The sequence below is a fragment of the Hemiscyllium ocellatum genome, chromosome 5 (genome assembly GCF_020745735.1).
Source record: "Hemiscyllium ocellatum isolate sHemOce1 chromosome 5, sHemOce1.pat.X.cur, whole genome shotgun sequence".
NCBI classification, from domain to species: domain Eukaryota; kingdom Metazoa; phylum Chordata; class Chondrichthyes; order Orectolobiformes; family Hemiscylliidae; genus Hemiscyllium; species Hemiscyllium ocellatum.
The window spans coordinates 136,373,211-136,396,081 of record NC_083405.1 but is presented as its reverse complement, the minus strand read 5'-3'; the positions used below and the strand labels follow the sequence as shown (position 1 = coordinate 136,396,081).

The 22,871-nt window shown below is 43.8% G+C and overlaps 1 protein-coding gene across 1 annotated transcript in view; it reads right to left on the bottom strand.

Moving 5' to 3' along the window:
• The window catches only part of adck5 (aarF domain containing kinase 5), a 137,275-nt gene that overhangs the window by 30,870 nt on the left and 83,534 nt on the right, over positions 1-22,871 (bottom strand). The window contains exon 8 of the mRNA XM_060825663.1: positions 18,083-18,214. Within this exon, the coding sequence (XP_060681646.1) occupies positions 18,083-18,214 (132 nt within the window). The remainder of the gene's footprint in view (positions 1-18,082; positions 18,215-22,871) is intronic.

Sequence of the window (22,871 nt, the reverse complement as noted above, 5' to 3'; positions counted from 1 at the left end):
CCTCCAACAACTGCAACCATCTTCCTTTGTGCTGTGCATGACTCCAACTGGCAGAGTGTTTTCCCCAATTCCCATTGAAACTAGCTCGGATTCCTTGTTGGCTTAAACATCAAGAGCAGTCAATCTCACCTCACCTTTACAGTTCACTTCTTTCCAGGTTTGGTGCCATTTGGGACTACAATGGGAACTTCCAAGTGCATGAGCACAGCGATAGTCGAGTGTGCTCCATAATATTCTCCATAATATTCTCCAATTTACTGCTGCTTTGAGACATATCAAATTTGATAGAGGTGGCAACATTTCCCCTAGACTAAAAAGATCAATGACTGGGGTCATAGTTTTAAGGCAAGGGCAGGAGGTTTAGAGGGGATAGAACATAGAACAAAGAACTGTACAGCACAGGAACGGACTCTTCAGTCCAAAATGTGACACTGAACACAACACCAATGTCCTCTGCCTGCCCTTTGGCCATATTACCTCCATTCCTTGCAATATTCATGTGTTTATCGAAAAGCCCATTAAATGCCCTATGTATCTGCCTCCACCTCTATCCTTGGCAGTGCATTTCAGACTCCTACCACTCTGTTTAAAAAAACACAGCTTCTCACATCTCCTTTGAACTTGCCCCCTCTAACCTTAAATGCATGCCCCTAGTATTTGACATTTCAACTCTGGGAAAAAGATTCTGACCGTCAATCCTATCTATGCATCTCAATTTTATAGACTTCTATCAAGTCTCCTTTCAGCTCTCATTCAAGAGAAGCCAACCCGGGCAGACCCATGGTTTCTTCCTGTCCCACGGAACTTATTTCTTCCTACCTAGACTTGATTTTTTTTTCTCCCTTGCCCTCCTCAGTTGTATCTGGGATTCTTCTGGTGCTTTTTGTCAGTTTCAGAATTTCCAATTTGAGGGCAGCAGCCAGCTCCTCTGTGTGGATGTGCAGTCCCTTTACATGTCCATCCCACATCAGGACAGTCTCAGAGCTCTCCACTTAATAAAAAAGACAGCCTGAGGTCTCTATTCACCACCATGTTCCTAGGCCTGGCTGAGCTCATCCTCACTTTGAACAACTTCTCCTTTAACTCCTCTCACTTTCTTCAGGTCAAAGGTGTGACCAGTACCGTCTCTTTGGGGTACGTGGAACATTCCTTGTCCAATCTTACTCGGGGCCTCTCCCCACGACTCTTTCTCTGGTACATCGATGACATAATCGGTGCTGTTTCCCTCTTGTTCTGAGCTGAAAGAAACCCATCAACTTACCTTCCTATCTCCGCTCTGCCCTCACCTTAACCTAGCTCATTTCTGACTCTTCCCTTTCTTGATATCCGTTTCCATTTCTGGGGATAGTCTGGATACGGATATCCATTACAACTCCCCCAGTTACCTCACACCCTGTCTCCTGCAAGGATTCCATCCCATTCTCCCAGTTTCTTCCTCTTTGTCACACAAAAAAAAAGATTTTGCTAGCTGCTATCAGTTCTAATGAAGAGTCATCAGATTCAAAATGTTAATTCTTCTTTCTTCTCGTAGATGGTACCAGACTTGCTGGAGTTTTGCCAGCAATTTGTTTTCATTTCAGATGTTTATATTCCCTGTTTTATATTCAATTCCTCTTCCAAGAAGAATAGCATTTCATTCTTAATTACTCATTGCACCTGCCGATTAGATTTGAGACTCACATGCCCCTCATAATCCTGCAGCTGTACTCAGTTGAAGTAATACTGTTTTCTCATTATTCCCACCAGAGAGTGAGCAATTTCACACTTTCCAACATCAAACTCCATCTGCCAGATTCTTTTCCCCCCATTTACTCAACTTACGTTGGCCTGTAATCTTGCTGTTATCCACTTCACAACACACTTCTCTACCTATCTTTGTGCTCTCTGTAAACTTAGCGAGCATGTCTCTTGTCTAAGTAACCAAACTGTAAAAAGAGATGCCCTAGCACGGAATCTTGTGGAACTCCACATTACATTCCGCTTATACTACTCTCTGCAAGCCAGCCAATCATCTATCCATCTAATACATTACCCTTCTACACTCGGTTTTTACCCAGTGTAGAAACGTCAGTTACTAGGAGACATATGTTTAAGATAAAGGGGTATAAGTTTAAGGGAAATAGGAGAAGCAAGTTTATGTTTTACACGGAGAATGCTAAGTGACCAGGTGTTTCCAGAGGAGATGGCAGAAGCAGATAAAATAGCAATATCTCAGCGACACCTTGACAGATACGCGAATAGGTAAGGAATAGAGGAATACGGACTGAGAGGAGGCAAGGGGTTTGTAGTTTAGAAAGTTTTTTTTAGTACAGAAGGTATCAGTCAGTGCAGGCTCAATGGGCTGAAGAGCCTGTTCCTGAGCTATACTACTTTTTTTTAAAATGCAAAGCACTAATGTGATACCTTGTCAAATACCTTCTGTAAACCCCAGTACAGTACACAAATGGGTTCTCCAAAATCCACACTGCACATCTTCAAAGATCAAATTGGTTAACAACGATTTCCCATTCACAAAGCTACGTTGACTCTTGCCTATTATATTGATTTTTTCTAAAACTTCCTAATGACAAATTCTAACACATTGCCCACAATGGATTCACATTAACTTGAATAGAGATTCCTGTTTTCTGCCTCCCTCCCTTCTTGAACTGAGAAATTATATTTGCTACCTTCCAATCTGGTAGGAACCTTTCCAGAGTTTAGTGGATTTTGGAAAATTGATGCATTTGTTAATGACCTCACTAGCCATCTCTGAACAGCTTAGAATGAAGTCCATGAGGACCCATGGACTTGTCAGCCTGCGGTTTCATTGGTTTGCTCAATTCCTCTTCCCATGCGATAGGAATTCAACCAGTTTCTTCCTTCCACATCATTTACAGCTATTACTGGGATAAATTTTCTATCCTCTATAATGAAGACAGAAACAAAATATGTTTATTTCATTTGCCACTTTCTTTTTGTTATGAATTCCCCTATTCTCACAGTCTAGAGACCCAACACTGAATTTATCTCTTTTCCTTTTTAGATACTGGGGAAAATCTTGCCATCCATTTTCACATTTGCAACGGGCTTGCTCTTACCCTAGAGTCACACAGCATTGAAACAATGAGGTGTATAAGATGATTAGGGGTTTAGATAGGGTCGACACTGAGAACCTTTTACCGCTAATGGAGTCAGGTGTTACTAGGGGACACAGCTTTAAATTAAGGGGCGGTAGGTATAGGACAGATGTTAGGGGTAGATTCTTTACACAGCGGGTTGTGAGTTCATGGAATGCCCTGCCAGTAGCAGTGGTGAACTCTCCTTCTTTATGGTCATTTAAGCGGGCATTGGATAGGCATTTGGAAGTTATTGGGCTAGTGTAGGTTAGGTAGGATTCGGTCGGCGCAACATCGAGGGCCGAAGGGCCTGTACTGCGCTGTATCTTTCTATGTTCTATGTTAAACCCTTTTGTCCAACTCATCCATGCTGACCAAGTTTCCCAAACTAAACTAGTCTCACTTGCCTACGCTTGGCCCGTAACCTTCAAAACCTTTCCTAATCATGTATCTGTTCAAATGCCTTTTAAAAAATGTTGTGACTGTGCCTGCGTTAACCACTTCCCGAGTCAGATCATTCAACAGACGAACCACCCTTTGCATGACAAAGTTGCCCCTCAAGTTCCTTTTAAATATTTTTCCTCGCACCTTAAAAATATGCCTCCTAGTTTTGAATTCCCTTACCCTAGAGAAAAGACCCTTGCTGTTCACCTGCCAATGCCCCTCAATTTTATAAAACTCTATAAAAGGTTACCCTTCAAATTTCCTTTCCCCGTAGGAAGGGTTTTCAGGAAAAAGAGCGCTATTTCAATGAAGTGAGATCAGTAACCTTTTTTCACAAATTTATTGACTTGTGGGACATGGGCGTTGCTGGCTGGCCAGTATTTATCGCCCGTGCATGGTTATCCTCGAGAAGGTGTTCAGCTGCTGCAGTCCATATGCTGTAGGTTGGCCCACATTGTTGCTGGGTTAAAATCCTAGATTTCCTACCCTGAAGCACTGAAGGAACAGTGATATACTTTCAAGTTAGGATGGTGAGTCGCTTGGAAGGAAACCTGCAGATAGTGGTGTTCCTATATATCTGCTGCTCTTGTTCTTAGAGATGGAAGGTGTTTGTGGGTTTGGAAAGTGCTATCTAAGGAACTTTGGTGAATTTCTGCAGTGCATTTTGTAACTAGTACACATGGCTATTACTGAGCACTGGTGCTGGAGAAATGGATGCTTGTGGTTGTGGTGCCAATCAAGTGGGGGCTGCTTTGTCCTAGGTCCTGGTAAATTATATAACTAGGCCAATGGGTAGGGTTTTAAACTAAAAAGTATTTGGTTGAATCAAAATTTAAAATTTAAAGAGAAAGGTTGCGGCAATACAGCAGAATAATGATTTGGATAATGATAGCAGAGTAGGATAAAATGGACAGTGTTTAATGGTAATAGTGCACCAGCAAAGGAGATCCTTGCAAACAAGAGTTTATAATAAGTTTCTTATTGGAATGTGTGAAGTATTCACAAAATGAAATAGGCTTAACTAGTAACTCAAATAGCTATCACAGATTGGTAGTTACGACATAATCAAGTTTGACAAAAAAAAAAGTCGTTCCAAGAAAGGGAGAATAACCCCAATACTAAAGGATGTCAACAGCAGAGAAAAATCCTGGTTCCACAGATCAGAAGCAGAATCCGTTTCAATGAAGATATGAATAATTATTCATTTAGGCAGAAAAACCATAAACATTATCTGCATGGTGAGAAACTGAAGAGCTCTTAAATCCAAAAGAATGTTTCAAGACACCTTACTGCACGATTTGCAAACATTTAGTATGCAAGTAATTGGGTAAGTTAGAGTGATTATCTGTTATTGTGGGGAAATAAAGTACTAAAGTAAGGAGCTTCCATTATACAGGGAACTGGTGACACCACATGTATCTAATAGTGGTCTCCTTATATAAGGAGATAAAATATATTGGAAGTAGTTGAGTTTTTAAGACTAACAACCTGAACTAGGCTGGTGGCCTTATAATGGAAAAAAAAAGTGAAGACTGCAGATGCTGGAGATCAGAGTTGATGAGTGTGGTGCTGGAAAAGCACAGCAGGTCAGGCAGCACGTGAGGAGCAGGAGAATCGACGTTTTGGGCAAAAAGCCCTTCATCAGGAATGAGGCTTGTAGACCCGAGGGGGCTGAGAGGTAAATGGGAGGAGGGTGGAGCTGGGGGGGATGGTAGTTGAGAATAGGATAGGTAGACAGAGGTGGGGGAGAAGATGATAGGTTGGAGAGGAGGGTGGAGCAGATAAATGGGAAAGGTGATGGACAGGTCAAGAGGGCGGTGCCGAGTTGGCAGCTTGGGACTGGGATATGGGGGTGGGGGGGGGGGGGGGGGGGAGTTGAAGAGAGGAGGGGAAATGAGGAAACTGATGAAATCCACATTAAACCAGTGTGGTTGCAGGGTCCCAAGACCAAAGATAAGGCATTCTTCCTCCAGTGTCGGGTGGTTTGGGTTTGGCAATGGAGGCGGCCCAGGACCTGCATGTCCTTGGTGGAGTGGGAGGGGAAATTGAAGTGTTCAGCTACAGGGCGGTGGGGTTGGTTGGTGCGTGTGTCCCAGAGATGTTCTCTGAAACAATCTGCAAGATTGCGTCCTGTCTCCCTGATAAGGAGACCACATCAGGTGCAACAGGTACAGTAGATTACATTGGTGGAGGTGGAGGTGCAGGTAAATTTGTCGGATGAGGAATGATCCTATAGGGCCCTGGACGGAGGTGAGGGGGGAGGTGAGGACACAGGCTTCGCACTTCCTGCAGTGCAGGGAAAGGTGCTGGGAGTTGGTGTGGGCTGGTGGTGGTGGTGTAGGGGTGGATCTAAATGAGAGAGAGTCGTGGAGGGAATGGACTCTCCAAAACGCTGATAGGGGTGGAGAGGGAAATGCATCCCTAGTGGTGGGGTCTGTTTGCATCATCCTCTGCCACCTACAATGTATACAGAGGTTGGTGGGGTGGAAGGTTAGGACTGGGGGTTCTGGCCTTGATGCATTGGAAGGGCTTGGGTTTAAGAGCAGAGGTGCGGATAGTGGAGGAGATGCACTAGAGGGCAGCATTGACCACGAGGGGGGAAAACTGCGATCTTTGTAGATGAAGGCCATCTCGGATTTTCTAAAGGTGGAAGTGGTCATCCTGGGAACAGATGTAGTGGAGGCAGAAGAATTGGGAATAAGGGATGGCTTTTTTTGAAACAGGAGGCAGGGTGGGAGGTGGTGTTGTCCAGGTCGCTGTGGGAGTCGGTTTTGTAGTAGATGTCTGTGGTTAGTCGCCGGAGATGGAGAGGTCCAGGAAGGGGAGGGAGCTGTCCAAGATAGTCCAGGTGAATTTGAGATTGGGGTGAAAGTTGTTAGTGAAGTTAATGAACTGTTCAATTTTCTTGTGGGAGCATGAGATAGCGCTGATAGTCATCAATGTAGTAGAGGAAAAGGTGGGGGCTGGTGCCAGTGTAGCTATAGAAGATGGTCTATTCCACGTACCCGATAAAGACACAGGCATAGCTGGGGTCCTTGGGACCCTGCAACCACGCAGGTTTAATGTGGATTTCACCAGTTTCCAAATTTTCCCTCCCACACTATTGTAGTCCAAGCTTCCAACTCAACACCGCCCTCTTGACCTGTCCATTACCTTTCCCTCTATCCGCTCTACCCTCCTCTGACTTATTACCTTCGCCCCACCTTCATCTACCTACCGCATTCTCAACTACAGTGCCCCCCCGCCCCCCCCCAACCACCATCCCCACCCCACCCCCCTTCTTGGCCCACAAGCCTCATTTCCGATGAAGTGTTTATGCCCGAAACGTCCATTCTCCTGCTCCTCGGATGCTGCCTGACCTGCTATGCTTTTCCAGTACCACACACTTACGATGAAAGTTTAGACGGGCTATCAACTAGAGTTTAGAAGAGTGACAGGTGACTTGATCAAAACACAAAAGTCCTGAGTTGCCTTAACAGGGTGTGGAAAAGATCTTTATTTGAATGAGAGAATCTAGTACAAGGGGTTACTGTTTAAGAACATTTTGTTTATTTAAAAAGAGATGGAAAGACATTTTTGAGTCTCTGGAGCTCTTTTTCTCAAAAAAGTGGTGAAAATAGAGTCCTTAAATATTTTTGAGGCAGATTTTGAAGACAGATTCCTGATAAACAAGGGGGTTTAATGGTCACAGAGGTAGGTGGGAACATAGAGAAATCAGGTCAACCATGATCTTACTGAAGGGCAAAGCATGGTCAAGTGCTTGACTAGCCTCCTCCTGCTTTAATCTGTATATATGAGTTTATGGAATTCTTTTACAGTAGCAAAAGGCAGGGTTTGATTAGGAGTAGTCAGCACGGCTTTGAGAGAGTGAGAGATAATGCCTCACACATTTGATTAAGTTCTTTGATGAAGTGACCAGGAAGGTTGATAAGGGCAGGGTGATAGATGTAGTCTAGATGGATTTCAGCACGGCCTTTGATAAGGTTCCACATGGTAGGCTGCTCTTGAAGGTTAGGTCACATGGAATCCAGGGTGAGCTGGCAAATTGGATACAAAATTGGCTTGATGATTGGAAGCAGAGGGTAACAGTGGAAGACTGAAGGCCTGTGACCAGTGGAGTGCCCCAGGGTCAGTGCTGGGCCCATTGCTGTTTGTTATCTAGATCAATGATTTGGATCAGAATATACAAGGCATGATTAGTAAGTTTGCAGATGACACTAAAATAGGTAGTATTGTGGACAGCAAGCAAGGTTATCAGAAATTGCAGCAGGACCTTGATCAGCAAGGGAAGTGGGCCGAGAAATGGCAAATGGCGTTTAACATAGAGAAACCTCAATTATCTGAACGACACTGACAGGGAGTATTTTGTTCAGATCACAGGAGGAGGATATGTGCAAAGTGTTGGGAAATGGGTTTAGTCTAGATGGAGATTTTGAGCGTCCAAAGGCCCCGTCTACATGACTCCGGTTTCCTGGAGCAATATATTGCAGAATGGTCGGAGGATCTAAAAGTGAGCAAGTGAGGCAGAATTAATAGTAGTCCTATAGATCGGAGGGTAGCTAACTTAATCCCTCTATCTAAAAGGTGGCAGAGCGAAAGCGAGGAACGAGCAGTCAGCTTGACATCAGTAGTGGAGAAAATGCTAGTCCATTCTAAAAAAAATGTAATAGTTCAACACTTGAAATCATAAAAAAATTGCCTGTCACATCTACTGGAAGTCTGAGCAATGTAACTCATGGAGCAGATGATGGAGAGTCCATGGATGTGCTTTTTAATTACTTAGAGTTTTTGACATTAAAACTCTAAGTAATTAAAAAGCACATCCATGGACTCTCCATCATATATGTAAAGTTAAAGCACATGAGATTGGAGGTAGTGCATTGATATGGATACAAAACTAGCTTGCAGACAGGAAGCAAGGAGCAGGAACAGACGGGTCTTTTTCTGAATGGCAGGCAGTAACTAGTGGGATACTGAGGAATCATTGATAAGACTTGAGCTATTCACAATATATATTTATGATGGAACTAAATGTCAAATTCAAATTTGCAGAAGACAAAGCTGGGTGGGTGATAGATGGGAATGCAGCAGAGATGCTTCATTATGATTGGGACCAATTAAAGTAATGGACTAGTGTATAAAAGGTGTAGTGTAATGTGGATAAATAAGTGCATAGGAATAGCAGCAGCTCATTCATTTCCTCACCCAATGAGATCATGGCTGGTTTGTAGCCCAACAGCTTTGGCCCATATCTTTTATTTTATTTGCTTAACAAAAAAAAGGATTTATCTCAGATTTAATAAAAGTCAACAGCGGAGTCCATTTGCTTTTGGTGGAAAAATGTAACTGGAGTGCATAGTCTAAAAATTGGGACCAGACTGTTAGGGTGAGATATTAGCACAGTTCTACATACAAAGTGTGGTTGACAATCTCCAAACAATGAAAATAGTTTACCTACCCTGTCTTTTCCGGTTAATATCTAGGAGACTTCGATCAGATCACTGCTATCTACTTGGGGAGCAAAAACAGAAAGGTGGATTATGATCTGAATGGCTATAAATTGAGGGGGGAACGTACAAATGAGATCCAGGTGTTTCTTACATTGGTCACTGAATAAAGTATATAGATGCAACAGGTAGTGTAGAAGGCAAATGGTACGTTAGCCTTTGCAGTGAGAGGGTTTGAGGACAGAAGCAGGAATATCTTACTGCAATTATACAGGACTACAATGAAACCACAGCTGGAATAGTGTAGCTTTGATCTCCTGATCTGAAGAATGATTTCTTGGTTATAAATGAAGTGCTGCAAATGTTTACCAAACTATTTCCTGGGATGGTACAACTGACTTATGAGAGGTTAGATCGGTTTGGATTGTATTCGCAGAGGTCAGAAGAATGAGGGGGACATCTCATAGAAGCCTATAAAATTGTAAAAAAAAAAGGGTGAGACAAGGTGAATAGGTGAATGTAGGAAGAATGCTCCTGATGGTGTGGTGTCCAGAACCAGGGTCACAGTCTTAAGGATTTGGGGTAGACTATTGAGGACTGAAATGAAGAAATCTCTTTATCCACACAGAGTAGCAAGCCTGTGGAATTCACTACACAAGTAGTTGAGGCCAAAATACGGTGTGTTTTTGAGAAACCAGCAGAGAACAGCCAAACAATTGGTAAAGCAGAGGATGGGGGAGTGGAAGAACAAGAAGGTAACCAGCCAAGAATGTGAGAACAGATTTTAAACACTTGTAAAAGCTGTTTAAAAATGTAGATTCGCTCAAGAAAATGTTGATCTCTGGGAAACAACAGAAGAGAAATCATTAACTGGAATGAAGAAATAGCAGACACACTGAATGTCTCCATAAATCACACAACAGAAAGAGACACTATGCAACGGGCTATTAATTGCGAGAAATTTAAAAATAATAAATTCCAGCAGAGAAACAACGGTGGAAAAACATTTAGAACTAAAATCCAACATATCCTCAAATTAAGAAAATGAAGTGTGGAATGCTGAAAATCTGAAACAAAACAAATTTCTGGAGAAACTCCGGTCTGGCATCGTCAGTGGAGAGAAAGAGTCGGGTCCAGTGACCCTTTAAAAACAGGATCTAACCAAGCTAAGGAATCACTTGTACTGTGATTTTCAATTTGTCCAGTAAAAGCAATATTGTTTTATAAAATGAAAATTGTGCTATATAGTTTTCTTTTTACTTAAGAACTAGAAGGAGGCGGCTATCTGGCCCTTGGAGCCGGCTCCGTCATTCAATAAGATCATTGATTTTTTGAGGTCTCAGCTCCTCTTACCCACCCTCTCACCAGAACCCTTAATTCCTTTAATATTTTAAAAAATATCCTAGATTTAAACACAGGGAATTCCACAGATTCACAATCATTTGGGGCTATGCCCTCTTATTCTAGTTTCACCTTTCAGTGAAACATCCTCCCGCTTCTGTCTTATCTATTCTTTTCATAATTTTACCTCTTTCTACAAGACCCCCCCCCCTCCAATTCTTCTAAATTCCAATGAATATACACTTAGTCTACCCTCATAAGCCAACCCTCTCAACTCCGGAAATCAACCTCATGAATATCCTTTGCACACCCTCCAATGTACATCCTTTCTCAAGTAAAGAGACCAAAACAGCACACAGTATTCCAGGTGTGGCCTCATCAGCACCCTACATAGCTGGAACATAAACTTGCTGCTTTTAAACTCAATCCGTTTAGCAATGAAGGACAAAATTGCATTCGCCTTCTTAATTACCTGTTGCACCTGAAGACAACTTTTTTGTGATACATGCATAATGACACCCAGGTCCCTCTGCACAGCAGCATGCTGCAATATTTGACCATTCAAATAATAGTCCTTTTTACTGTTATTCCTTCCAAAATGGATGAGTTCACATTTATCAACACTGTACTCCGTCTTCAGATCTTTTCCCACCCAATCTCTCTCTGCACACTTTGCTCTACCACTAGTCTAATTGTCATCCGCAAACTTTGATACACTACACGTAGTCCCCAACTACAAATCATCAATGTAAATTGTAAACAATTGAGGTCCCAATACTAATGCCTGATGCACACTAATAGTCACAGATGGCCATACCAGAAAAGCACTCATTTATTCCTACTCTTTGCTTCCTGTTAATTAATTTAACCACTCTTCATGCTAACACATTACCCGTACAGCGGCACATTGGCTCAGCAGTCTCACAGCACCAGGGAACAGAGTTCGATTAGCTTTGGGAGACTGTGTGTAGCTTACACACACTCCTGTGTCTGCTTGGGTTTCCTCCAGGTGCTCTGGCTTCCTCCCACAATCCAAAGATGTGCTGTTAGGTGAATTGGCCATACTAAATTGCCCATAGTGTTCAGGGAAATGCACAATAATAGGGGTAGGAAAATGGGTTTGGGTGGGATACTCTTCAGAGGTGCTGTGTGAATCAATTGGGCCAATTGGCCTGTTTCTACACAGTTTCTTCGATTCTACGTAGTGCCGTGCGCCTTCATCTTATGCATGAGCCTTTTGTGTGGCACCTTTTGGAAATCTAGATGCACAACATCAACTGGGTCACTACTGTCCACTGCGTTCATAACGTCTTTGTAGAATTCCAGTAAATTAATTAAATATGACCTGCCTTTCATGAAGGGTAAAAAATGAGGTCTGCAGATGCTGGAGATCACAGCTGAAAATGTGTTGCTGGTTAAAGCACAGCAGGTCAGGCAGCATCCAAGGAATAGGAAATTTGACATTTCGGGCATAAGCCCTTCAGGATGAAGGGCTTATGCCCGAAACGTCGAATTTCCTATTCCTTGGATGCTGCCTGACCTGCTGTGCTTTAACCAGCAACACATTTTCAGCTGCCTTTCATGAACCCATGCTGCAACTGCCCAACAGGACAATTTCTATCCCAATGTCTTGCTATTACTTCCTTGCGGATAGGATTCAAGCACAGAAGTTAAGCTAACCAACCTATAATTCTTCATTTTTTGTTAACCTGTTTTTAAACATTAGCGTTACATGTACTGTTTTCCAATCTGATGGAACTGCCCCACAGTCCACCGAATTTTGGAAAATTACCACAAGCGTATTTGCTATTTCTCCTGCCACCTGTACACCGCTGAAGCCAAACGCCAGCTCGCTGACGCCTCCTCTTATCGCCCCCTTGACCACGACCCCACCTCCCACCACCAAACCATCATCTCCCAGACCATCCAGGACCTCATCACCTCAGGGGATCTCCCATCCACCGCCTCCAACCTCATAGTCCCACAACCCCGCACCGCCCGTTTCTACCTCCTGCCCAAAATCCACAAACCTGCCTGCCCCGGCCGACCCATTGTCTCAGCCTGCTCCTGCCCCACCGAACTCATCTCCCAATACCTCGACACGGTCCTGTCCCCTTTAGTCCAAGAACTCCCCACCTACATTCGGGACACCACCCACGCCCTCCACCTCCTCCAGGATTTTCGCTTCCCCGGTCCCCAACGCCTTATTTTCACTATGGACATCCAGTCCCTGTACACCTCCATCCCCCATCACGAAGGACTCAAAGCCCTCCGCTTCTTCCTTTCCCGCCGCACTAACCAGTACCCTTCCACTGACACCCTCCTTCGACTGACTGAACTGGTCCTCACCCTGAATAACTTCTCTTTTCAATCCTCCCACTTCCTCCAAACTAAAGGAGTTGCCATGGGCACCCGCATGGGCCCCAGCTATGCCTGCCTCTTCGTAGGATATGTGGAACAGTCCATCTTCCGCAACTACACTGGCACCACCCCCCACCTTTTCCTCCGCTACATCGATGACTGTATCGGCGCTGCCTCGTGCTCCCACGAGGAGGTTGAACAGTTCATCAACTTTACTAACACCTTCCATCCCGACCTGAAATTCACCTGGACTGTCTCAGACTCCTCCCTCCCCTTCCTAGACCTTTCCATTTCTATCTCGGGCGACCGACTCAACACAGACATCTATTATAAACCGACTGACTCCCACAGCTACCTGGACTACACCTCCTCCCACCCTGCCCCCTGTAAAAACGCCATCCCATATTCCCAATTCCTTCGTCTCCGCCGCATCTGCTCCCAGGAGGACCAATTCCAACACCGCACAACCCAGATGGCCTCCTTCTTCAAGGACCGCAGATTCCCCCCAGACGTGATCGACGATGCCCTCCACCGCATCTCCTCCACTTCCCGCTCCTCCGCCCTTGAGCCCCGCTCCTCCAACCGCCACCAAGACAGAACCCCACTGGTTCTCACCTACCACCCCACCAACCTGCGCATACAACGTATTATCCGCCGCCATTTCCGCCACCTCCAAACGGACCCCACCACCAAGGATATATTTCCCTCCCCTCCCCTATCAGCGTTCCGCAAGGACCACTCCCTTCGTGACTCCCTTGTCAGATCCACACCCCCCACCAACCCAACCTCCACCCCCGGCACCTTCCCCTGCAACCGCAGGAAATGTAAAACTTGCGCCCACACCTCCACACTCACTTCCCTCCAAGGCCCCAAGGGATCCTTCCATATCCGCCACAAGTTCACCTGTACCTCCACACACATCATCTATTGCATCCGCTGCACCCGATGTGGCCTCCTCTATATTGGTGAGACAGGCCGCTTACTTGCAGAACGCTTCAGAGAACACCTCTGGGCCGCCCGAACCAATCAACCCAATCACCCCGTGGCTCAACACTTTAACTCTCCCTCCCACTCCACCGAGGACATGCAGGTCCTTGGACTCCTCCACCGGCAGAACACAACTACACGACGGCTGGAGGAGGAGCGCCTCATCTTCCGCCTGGGAACCCTCCAACCACAAGGTATGAATTCAGATTTCTCCAGCTTCCTCATTTCCCCTCCCCCCACCTTGTCTCAGTCGGTTCCCTCAACTCAGCACCGCCCTCCTAACCTGCAATCCTCTTCCTGACCTCTCCGCCCCCACCCCACTCCGGCCTATCACCCTCACCTTGACCTCCTTCCACCTATCCCACCTCCATCGCCCCTCCCCCTAGTCCCTCCTCCCTACCTTTTATCTCAGCCGGCTTGGCTCTCTCTCTCTTATTCCTGATGAAGGGCTTGTGCTCGAAACGTCGAATTCTCTATTCCTGAGATGCTGCCTAACCTGCTGTGCTTTGACCAGCAACACATTTGCAGCTGTGATCTCCAGCATCTGCAGACCTCATTTTTTATCTCTTTTAGTACCCTGGAATGCATTCCATCCGGGCCAGGAGACTTGTCTGTCCTTAGCTCCATTAAGCTTTCCCAACACTACCCCTTTCATGATAATAATCATTTTTTAGTCCTCACTTACCTCAGTCCCCTGGTCATCAATTAATGGCATGTTATTTGTGTCCTCCACTGTGAAGACCGACAAAATATCTGTTCAATGTCTTGACTATTTCCTCATTTCCCATTATCAAATCCCCCTTCTCATCCTCTACAGGAAGAATTTTTACCTTAGCCACTCTTTTTCATTTTATATATGAAGGACGTAAGTGGCAGGTAGATGAAGAGAAACCAGCAGATGTAACATATTTCAGTTTCCAAATGCATTCATCAAGATGTCACACAAAACAAAAGGCAAAATAAGGGCTCTCAGAATTGGGGGTAACATGTCAGCATGGATAGAGGAGTAGTTAATAGGAAGCAGGAAATAGCAGTGAACAGATTATTTTCAAGTTGACAGACTGTTGCTAATGGAGTGATTCAAGGGTCAGTGCTGGAGCCTCATCTCAGTGTCTTAGTTTATATTGATGACTTAAGATACATTACTGTCAGTCTTCTTTTCTAAGTTAGCAGACGAGATAAAAGTTAGGTGGGAATGTAGGCTGCAAGGACACAGGTTGAAATGATGTACTGATAGGTTACGTGAACGTGCAACAAGGTGGCAGATGAGTACAATATGGGGACAAGAGGTTATTTACTTCGGTAGTAAAAAACGAAATGCAGGACTTTTTTTGAAAAAGAGACAGGAAACGCAAAAAAATTTGTGTATCTTGATGAATTAGTGTACTTTATAAAAGGAACAGAAAATTAAGATTCAGAAATAAGCAAGCAATTAGAATGGCAAGTTGACTTTTATTGGAAAACGATTGGAGTATAACAATAAAGAAATCTTGCTACTGTTGTAGAGAGCTCTGGTGAGAATACTGTACAGTTTTGGCTTATGGTGGAGACAGTGCAACAACAGTTCATTAGAGTAGTTCATCAGATGAAAGGTTTTCCTATAATGGAAGGCGGAGTGATTAGAACATAGTGCAAGACAGACCCTTTGGCCCTCAATGTTGCGCTGACCTGTGAACTATTATTAGCCCATCCCCCTACACTATCCCATCATCGTCCATGTGCTTATCCAAAGATTGCTTAAATCTCCCTAATGTGGCTGAGTTAACTACATTAGCAGGTAGGGCATTCGACATCCTTACCACACTCTGAATAAAGAACCCGCCAATAACATCTGTTTTAAATCTATCACCCCTCAATTTGTAGTTATGCCCCTTGACATCATCATCCTAGGAAAAAGACTTTCACTAGGCCGAAACGTCGATTTTACTGCTCCTCAGATGCTGCCTGAACTGCTGTGCTCTTCCAGTACCACTAATCCAAAAGACTTTCACTGTCGACCCTATCTAATCCTCTGAACGTCTTGTATGTCTCTAGCAAATCCCCTATTAGCCTTCTTCTTTCCATTGAGAACAGACCCAAGTGTCTCAGCCTGTCCTCATAAGACTTTCCCCCCAGACCAGACAACATCCTGGTAAGCCTCCTCTGCACCTATTCCAGTGCTTCCACATCCTTCTTGAAATGTGGCGACCAGATCTGTACACAATATTCCAACTGTGGCTGCAACATTTAAAAGGCATTTGGATGGATACATGAATAGAAAGGGTTTGGAGGGATATGGGCAGGGTGCTGGCAGGTGGGACTAGATTGAGTTGGGACATCTGGTCGGCATGGACTGGTTGGACCGAAGAGTCTGTTTCCGTGCTGTACATCTCTACGTGTCTCTCTCGTGCGCATGCGCGCGCGCGCGCACACACACACACACACACAGACTAGGTAAAACGGGGGATGTGGGTAATTGGTGGTGAGATCATTTAGGATCGAAGTAAGGAGAAATTTCTTAATTCAAAGAGCAGTGAATTTTTGGAATTCTCTCTCAAAACATCGTAGATGCTCCATAGTTGAGTTTATTGTAACTAAGATAGAATTTTGACCTCTAAAGTTTCAAAGCATATTGGGAGTGGGTGGGAATGAGGAATTAAAGCTAATTATAGTTATCATATGTTCTTAGAAATTCATTCTGGGCAGTTATGATGGGAAATAAATAGTTTTGCAAGAGTAGCATTTTCCAGAACCAAAGTCAAATTCCAGATGCATCGTTGACAAAAGACTTAATTCATATTCTACCATTATACCATTTTAGAGACATCGCAACACAAACAGACTTTTATAGCACCCTCAGAGTTACAACTTCCATTTTTGCCAGCCGACACAAAGAATAATCTGGTAAGCAGCAAAATTCACGTAAAATAAATGTTTACAGGCCCTACTTGCCTCATTTCCAATAATGTTTGGTTGGTATCCGACCTGAATAAATAGGTGAATGCTTTTAGATCCAGTTTCAAGGTAACGGAGTATTCTTGAATGGAAATTAAAGTGATTTTATAGCATGCAAAACTAAGCCAACAATGACAACCTCTTTAAATTTTAATTACAGAAACAGGCTGAGAAGGATATGGATCAGTGGTGCTGGAAGAGCATAGCAGTTCAGGCAGCATCCAAAATGCAGCGAAATCGATGTTTCGGGCAAAAGCCCTTCATCAGGAATAAAGGCAGTGAGCCTGAAGCGTGGAGAGATAAGCTACAGGAGGGTGGGGGTGGGGAGAAAATAGCATAGAGTACAATGGGTGAGTGAGGGAGGGGGATGAAGGTGATAGGTCGGGAGGAGAGGGTGGGGTGGATAGGTGGAAAAGGAGATAGGCAGGTGGGACAAGTCATGGGGATAGTGCGAGCTGGAAGTTTGGAACTAGGGTGAGGTGGGGGAAGGGGAAATGAGGAAACTGTTGAAGTCGACATTGATGCCCTGGGGTTGAAGTGTTCTGAGGTGGAAGATGAGGCTTTCTTCCTTCCCGTGAGGGAGCGGCGGTGAAGGAGGCCCAGAACCTCCATGTCCTCGGCAGAGTGGGAGGGGGAGTTGAAATGTTGGGTCACGGAGCGGTGTGGTTGATTGGTGCCAGCGTCCCAGAGATGTTCCCTAAAGTGCTCTGCTAGGAGGTGCCCAGTCTCCCCAATGTAGAGGAGACTGCATCAGGAGCAACGGATACAATAAATGATATTAGTGGATGTGCAGGTAAAACTTTGATGGATGTGGAAGGCTCCTTTAGGGCCTTGGATAGAGGTGAGGGAGGTGTGGGCACAGGTTTTACAGTTCCTGCGGTAGCAGGGGAAGTGCCAGGATGGGAGGGTGGGTTGTAGGGGGGCGTGGACCTGACCAGGTAGTCACTGAGGGAATGGTCTTTGCGGAAGGCAGAAAGGGGTGGGGAGGGAAATATATCCCTGGTGGGGAGGTCTTTTTGGAGGTGGCGGAAATGTCAGCGGATGATTTGGTTTATGCGAAGGTTTGTAGGGTGGAAGGTGAGCACCAGGGGCGTTCTGTCCTTGTTAAGGTTGGAGGGGTGGGGTCTGAGGGCTGAGGTGCAGGATGTGGACGAGATGCGTTGGAGGGCATCTTTAACCACGTGGGAAGGGAAATTGCGGTCACTAAAGAAGGAGGCCATCTGGTGTGTTCTATGGTGGAATTGGTCCTCCTGGGAGCAGATACAGCAGAGGCAGAGGAATTGGGAATACGGGATGGCATTTTTGCAAGTGGTAGGATATGGATCAAATGCAGGGAAATGGGGTTAGAATGGATGAACATTTTGGTCGGCATGGACCAGTTTGGTTCAAAGGGCCTGTCTCCATGCTGTAGGACTCTATGACTCTATAGATTTTAACACAGCCAGAACATACTCCTTCCTTTTGCCTCACCTTACTGGTCTGCTCCCAGTATACCTTAGGAATGACAATAAATTTGAAGTGCTTGAGATCTTCTGCACATCGTTCTGCATTACGACCTTCATTCTCAAAGTCCAATTCCTGGGCCAGCGTTCCCTTCAGGTCCTACCAAACAAAGTATAAAATGGGAAAATGTTGAGAGATATTATATTATAGGTCTCTTTACTAAGCTACTCACAAGTGCTTCATTCATAACTCCTTTACTAACCAATTCACAAGCGAACACTACATTTCTGTTTCATTCATAACTCTGTACGATAACATGGCTTCATTGATTCATAAAACGGTGGTTCGACCAGTTAAAATAACCATTTCAACCCATTACTGCTTTTTTACATCTTCAATCCTTACACAAGCAGTGTTTAGGCCTATTTACCTCTGAATAAGTGTAACATATTCAAAGCAATACCATCCCAGAGCAATACCAACATTAATCAGCCCTTACCAACCATCTCTCGGACCTGAATAGATTACAAAACATTAGTATGTACTTGTCAAATACCTATTAATTGGGCTGCTATCCCTTTAAGAAACTAACTGTCAAAACAGTGCTTCTGTGAAATCACATGAATGAATGAAACTCACACCAGCAAATAGTAAACAAATCTCTCAACCCAACTGTGGTAAGTCATTTAATTTTTTTTACTAAATACAGGTATAATTTCTAACTCATCTACAACATATCGGCCTAATATTTTTACTAACATTTACTAACTTAAAAGACAAAAGGACCAACGCCTCTTAATGATGCAAACCGACCAGGTAGATATTCTTAATCCCATCTCCTGTCTCCCCAGGACCAAAGCCCCTCAAACTTTTGTGTACTATAGATAAAACAATGTAACACCATAGTGATGGAATTTTCATATGCAAGAACTGTATTTTAGGATTTTATTGTCATCGCAAACTTGTGAAACTGCGGTTACCAAATAAAGAGGCTATTGTCACCACTCACTGATTGCGGTTGTTATTTGAATGTAATTCAACAACCTGGCATATGTGGATGTACCTATTACTGAAGGTGCAAAACTTGACCTACTCTTAGGAAATAAGGCAGGGCAAGTAACTGGGGTGTCAGTGGGACAGCATTTTGGGGCCAGTGACCATAATTCTATTAGACTTAAAATAGTGATGGAAAAGGATAGACCAGATCTAAAAGTTGAAGTTTTAAATTGGAGGAAGGTATGACTCTGACTATAACTTTTGAAAGCTGATTGGGGGCAGATATTCGCAGGGAAAAAGTAAAGCTGGAAAATGGGAAGCCTTCAGAAATGAGATAACGAGAATCCAGAGACAGTATGGGTGAAAGGAAAGGCTGGTAGGTTTAGGGAATGCTGGATGACTAAAGAAATTGAGGGTTTGGTTAAGAGAAACAAGAAAGCATATGACAGGATAGATCGAGGGAATCCTTAGAAGAGTATAAAGGAAGCAGGACTATACTTAAGAGGAAAATCAGGAGGGGAAAACAGGGACATGAGATAGCTTTGGCAACTAAGGTCAAGGAGAATCCAAAGGGTTTTTACAAACACATTAAGGACAAAAAGGTAACTAGGGAGGGAATAGAGCCTCTCAAAGATCAGCAAGGAGCCACAGAAGATGGGGCAGCTACTAAATGAGTATTTTGCATCAGTATTTACTGTGGAAAAGGATATGGAAGATATAGAATGTAGGGAAATAGATTATGACATCTTACAAAATGCCCATATTGCAGAGGAGGAATTGCTGGTTGAAACACAAAATTGGATAAATCCCCAGGACCTGATCAGGCATACCCTTTAAGTATGGGAAGCTATGAAGTGATTGCTGGACCGTTGCTGAGATATTTGTATCATCAATAGTCACAGGTGAGGGGCTGGAAGACTGGAGGTTGACTAACATGGTGTCATTATTTAAGCAGAGTGATAAGGACAAGCCAGGGAACTACAGACCAGTGAGCCGGATGCGGCAGTGGGCAAGTTGTTGGAGGGAATCCTGAGGGATAGGGTGTACAAGTGTTTGGAAAGACAAGGACTAATTAGGAATAGTTAACATGTCTTTGTGCATGGGAAATCATGTCTCACAAACTTGGACTGAGTTTTCTGAAGAAGTAACAAAGAGGATTGATGAGGGCAAAGCAGTGGACGTGATCTATATGGATTTCAGTAATGCGTTTGACAAGGTTCCCCAGGGGAGACTGGCGAGGAAGGTCAGAACTCATGGAATACAGGGAGAACTAGCCATTTTGATGCAGAACTGGCTCAAAGACAGAAGACAGAGGGTGGTGGTGGTGGTGGTGGTCTGTTTTTCAGACTGGAGGCCTGTGACCAGTGGAGTGCCGCAAGGATCGATGCTGGGTTCACTACTTTTCATCATCATTTATATAAAATAATTTGATGTGAGCATAAAGGAGTATAGTTAGTAAGTTTGCAGATGACATCAAAATTGGATGTGTAGTGGACAGCAAAGAAGGTTACCTCAGATTACTACAGGATCTGGACCAGATGGGCCAATGAGCTGAGAAGTGGCAAATGGAGTTTAAATTAGATAAACGAGAGGTGCTGCATTTTGGGAAAGCAAATTTTAGCAGGACTTATACACTTAATGGTAAGGTCCTGGGGAGTATTGCTGAACAAAGAGACCTTGGAGTGCACATTCATAGCTCCTTGAAAATGGAGTCACAGGTAGATAGGATAGGATAGGATAGGATAGGATAGTGAAGGCAGCCTATGGTATGCTTTCCTTTATTGGTCAAAGTATTGAGTACAGAAATTGGGAGGTCATGTTGCAGCTGTACAGGACATTGGTTCGGCCAGTTTTGGAATATGGTGTGCAATTCTGGATTCCTTTGTATCAGAATTATATTGTGAAACTTGAAAGGGTTTGGAAAAGATTTACATAGATGTTGCCAGGGTTGGAGGATTTGAGCTATAAGGAGAGGTTGAATAGGCTGGGGTTGTTTTCCCTGGAGCGTCGGAGGCTGAGGGGTGAACTTATAGAGGTTTATAAAATCATGAGGGGGCGTGGATAGGATAAATTGACAAAGTCTTTTCCCTGGGGCTGGGGAGTCCAGAGCTAGAGGGCATAGGTTAAGGGTGAGGGGGAAAAGATATAAAAGAGACTTAAGGGGCAACGTTTTCACAGAGGGTGGTACATGTATGGAATGAGCTGCCAGAGGAAGTGGTGGAGGCTGGTACAATTACAGCATTTAAAAAGGCATTTGGATGGGTATATGAATAGGAAGGGTTTGGAGGGATATGGGCCAGCTGCTGGCACTTGGGACTAGATTAGGTTGGCATATCTGGTCAGCATGGACGAGTTGGACCGAAGGGTCTGTTTCCATGCTGTACATCTCTGACTGTATGACTCAATCTCTCAACTCAGCTGTGGTAATCAGTTTAATATTCTTTATTCTTTTATTAAGTACAGGTATGATTTCTAACTTATTTAGAGAAAATAGGCCTAGTATTTTTTACTAACATTTACTAACTTAAAATGCAAAAGGATTTACACCTCTTAATTATGCCAGCAGACCAGACAGGCACTCTTTGTCCATCAGAAGTAACAGCCACCAATTAACAGATGTTTAGCCCAGCTGTCTCCGCCAGACCGAAGCCCCTCAAACCATTTTGTACTTATAGATAAAACAATGTAACATCACAGTGATGGAATTTTAATATATCTAAGAACTGTATTTTGGGATTTTATCACCGCGTCAAACTCATGCAACTGCGGTTGCCAAATAAAGAGGCTATTTTTACCACTCACTGGTTTCGGTCAATATTTGAACCCGATCCCACAATGTGACATTGTCCATTTTGGCAGGACGAACAGAGAAATATATTATATACATGGTTACAGATTGCAGACCTCTAACACAAAGTGATATGGGTGGCCTAGTTTATGAATTGTAAAAGGTAAACTTGTAGATGCAGAAAGTAATTGAGAAATCCAACAAAATGTTATTTTAGAGGGTAACTGAATATAGAAGTTAGGATTTTATGCTTTGGTTATAATGGTATGGGTGAGATGACATCATTGAGTCAGAGAGATGTACTCCAGGGAAGCAAACCCTTCTGTACAACCCGTCCATGCCGACCAAATATTCTAAAATAATCTCAGCCCATCTACCAGCATTTGATCCATATCCCTCTAAACCCTTCATGTTCATATACCCATCCAGATGCCTTTTAAATATTGTAATTGTACCAGCCTCTAGCATTTCATCTGGCAGCGCATTCCATACATGCATCACCCTCTGAACACAGAAGTTGCACTTAAAGTACTGTGTCCAGTGCTTGTCTCCTTATTGAAGGAAAGCTGTAATTGAAGTGCTTCAGAGGTTGGCTACGAAAAAGCTGATAAAAGGCTGCAGTTTAGAGTAGAAGAGGACCTTAATGAAACATAGAGTCTAAAGATCTTGACAGTGTGCACATGGAGAGGAGGCTTTTTCTTGAGAGAGAATCTGGAATAGGAGTCATCAACTTAAGACAGAGATAAAGAAATGTTTCTCACACCATTTAGAATCCTTGGAATTCTTTCTTAAAAGGCCAAGTGTTGAGTATTTAAGCATAAGCAAGCCAAGTCTGTGATTTTTTTTAAAAGGCAAAGTGATAAGCAAATGGGTAAAGTGTCATTTGAGATAGGCAGGAATGCCAAATAATGAGATAGCTTTGGCAAATAGGGTTAAGGACAATTCAAAAGGATTCTATAAATACATTAAGGACAAAAAAAACACTGGGGTGAGAATAGGGCCCCTTAAAGATCAGCAAGGCCACTTATACGT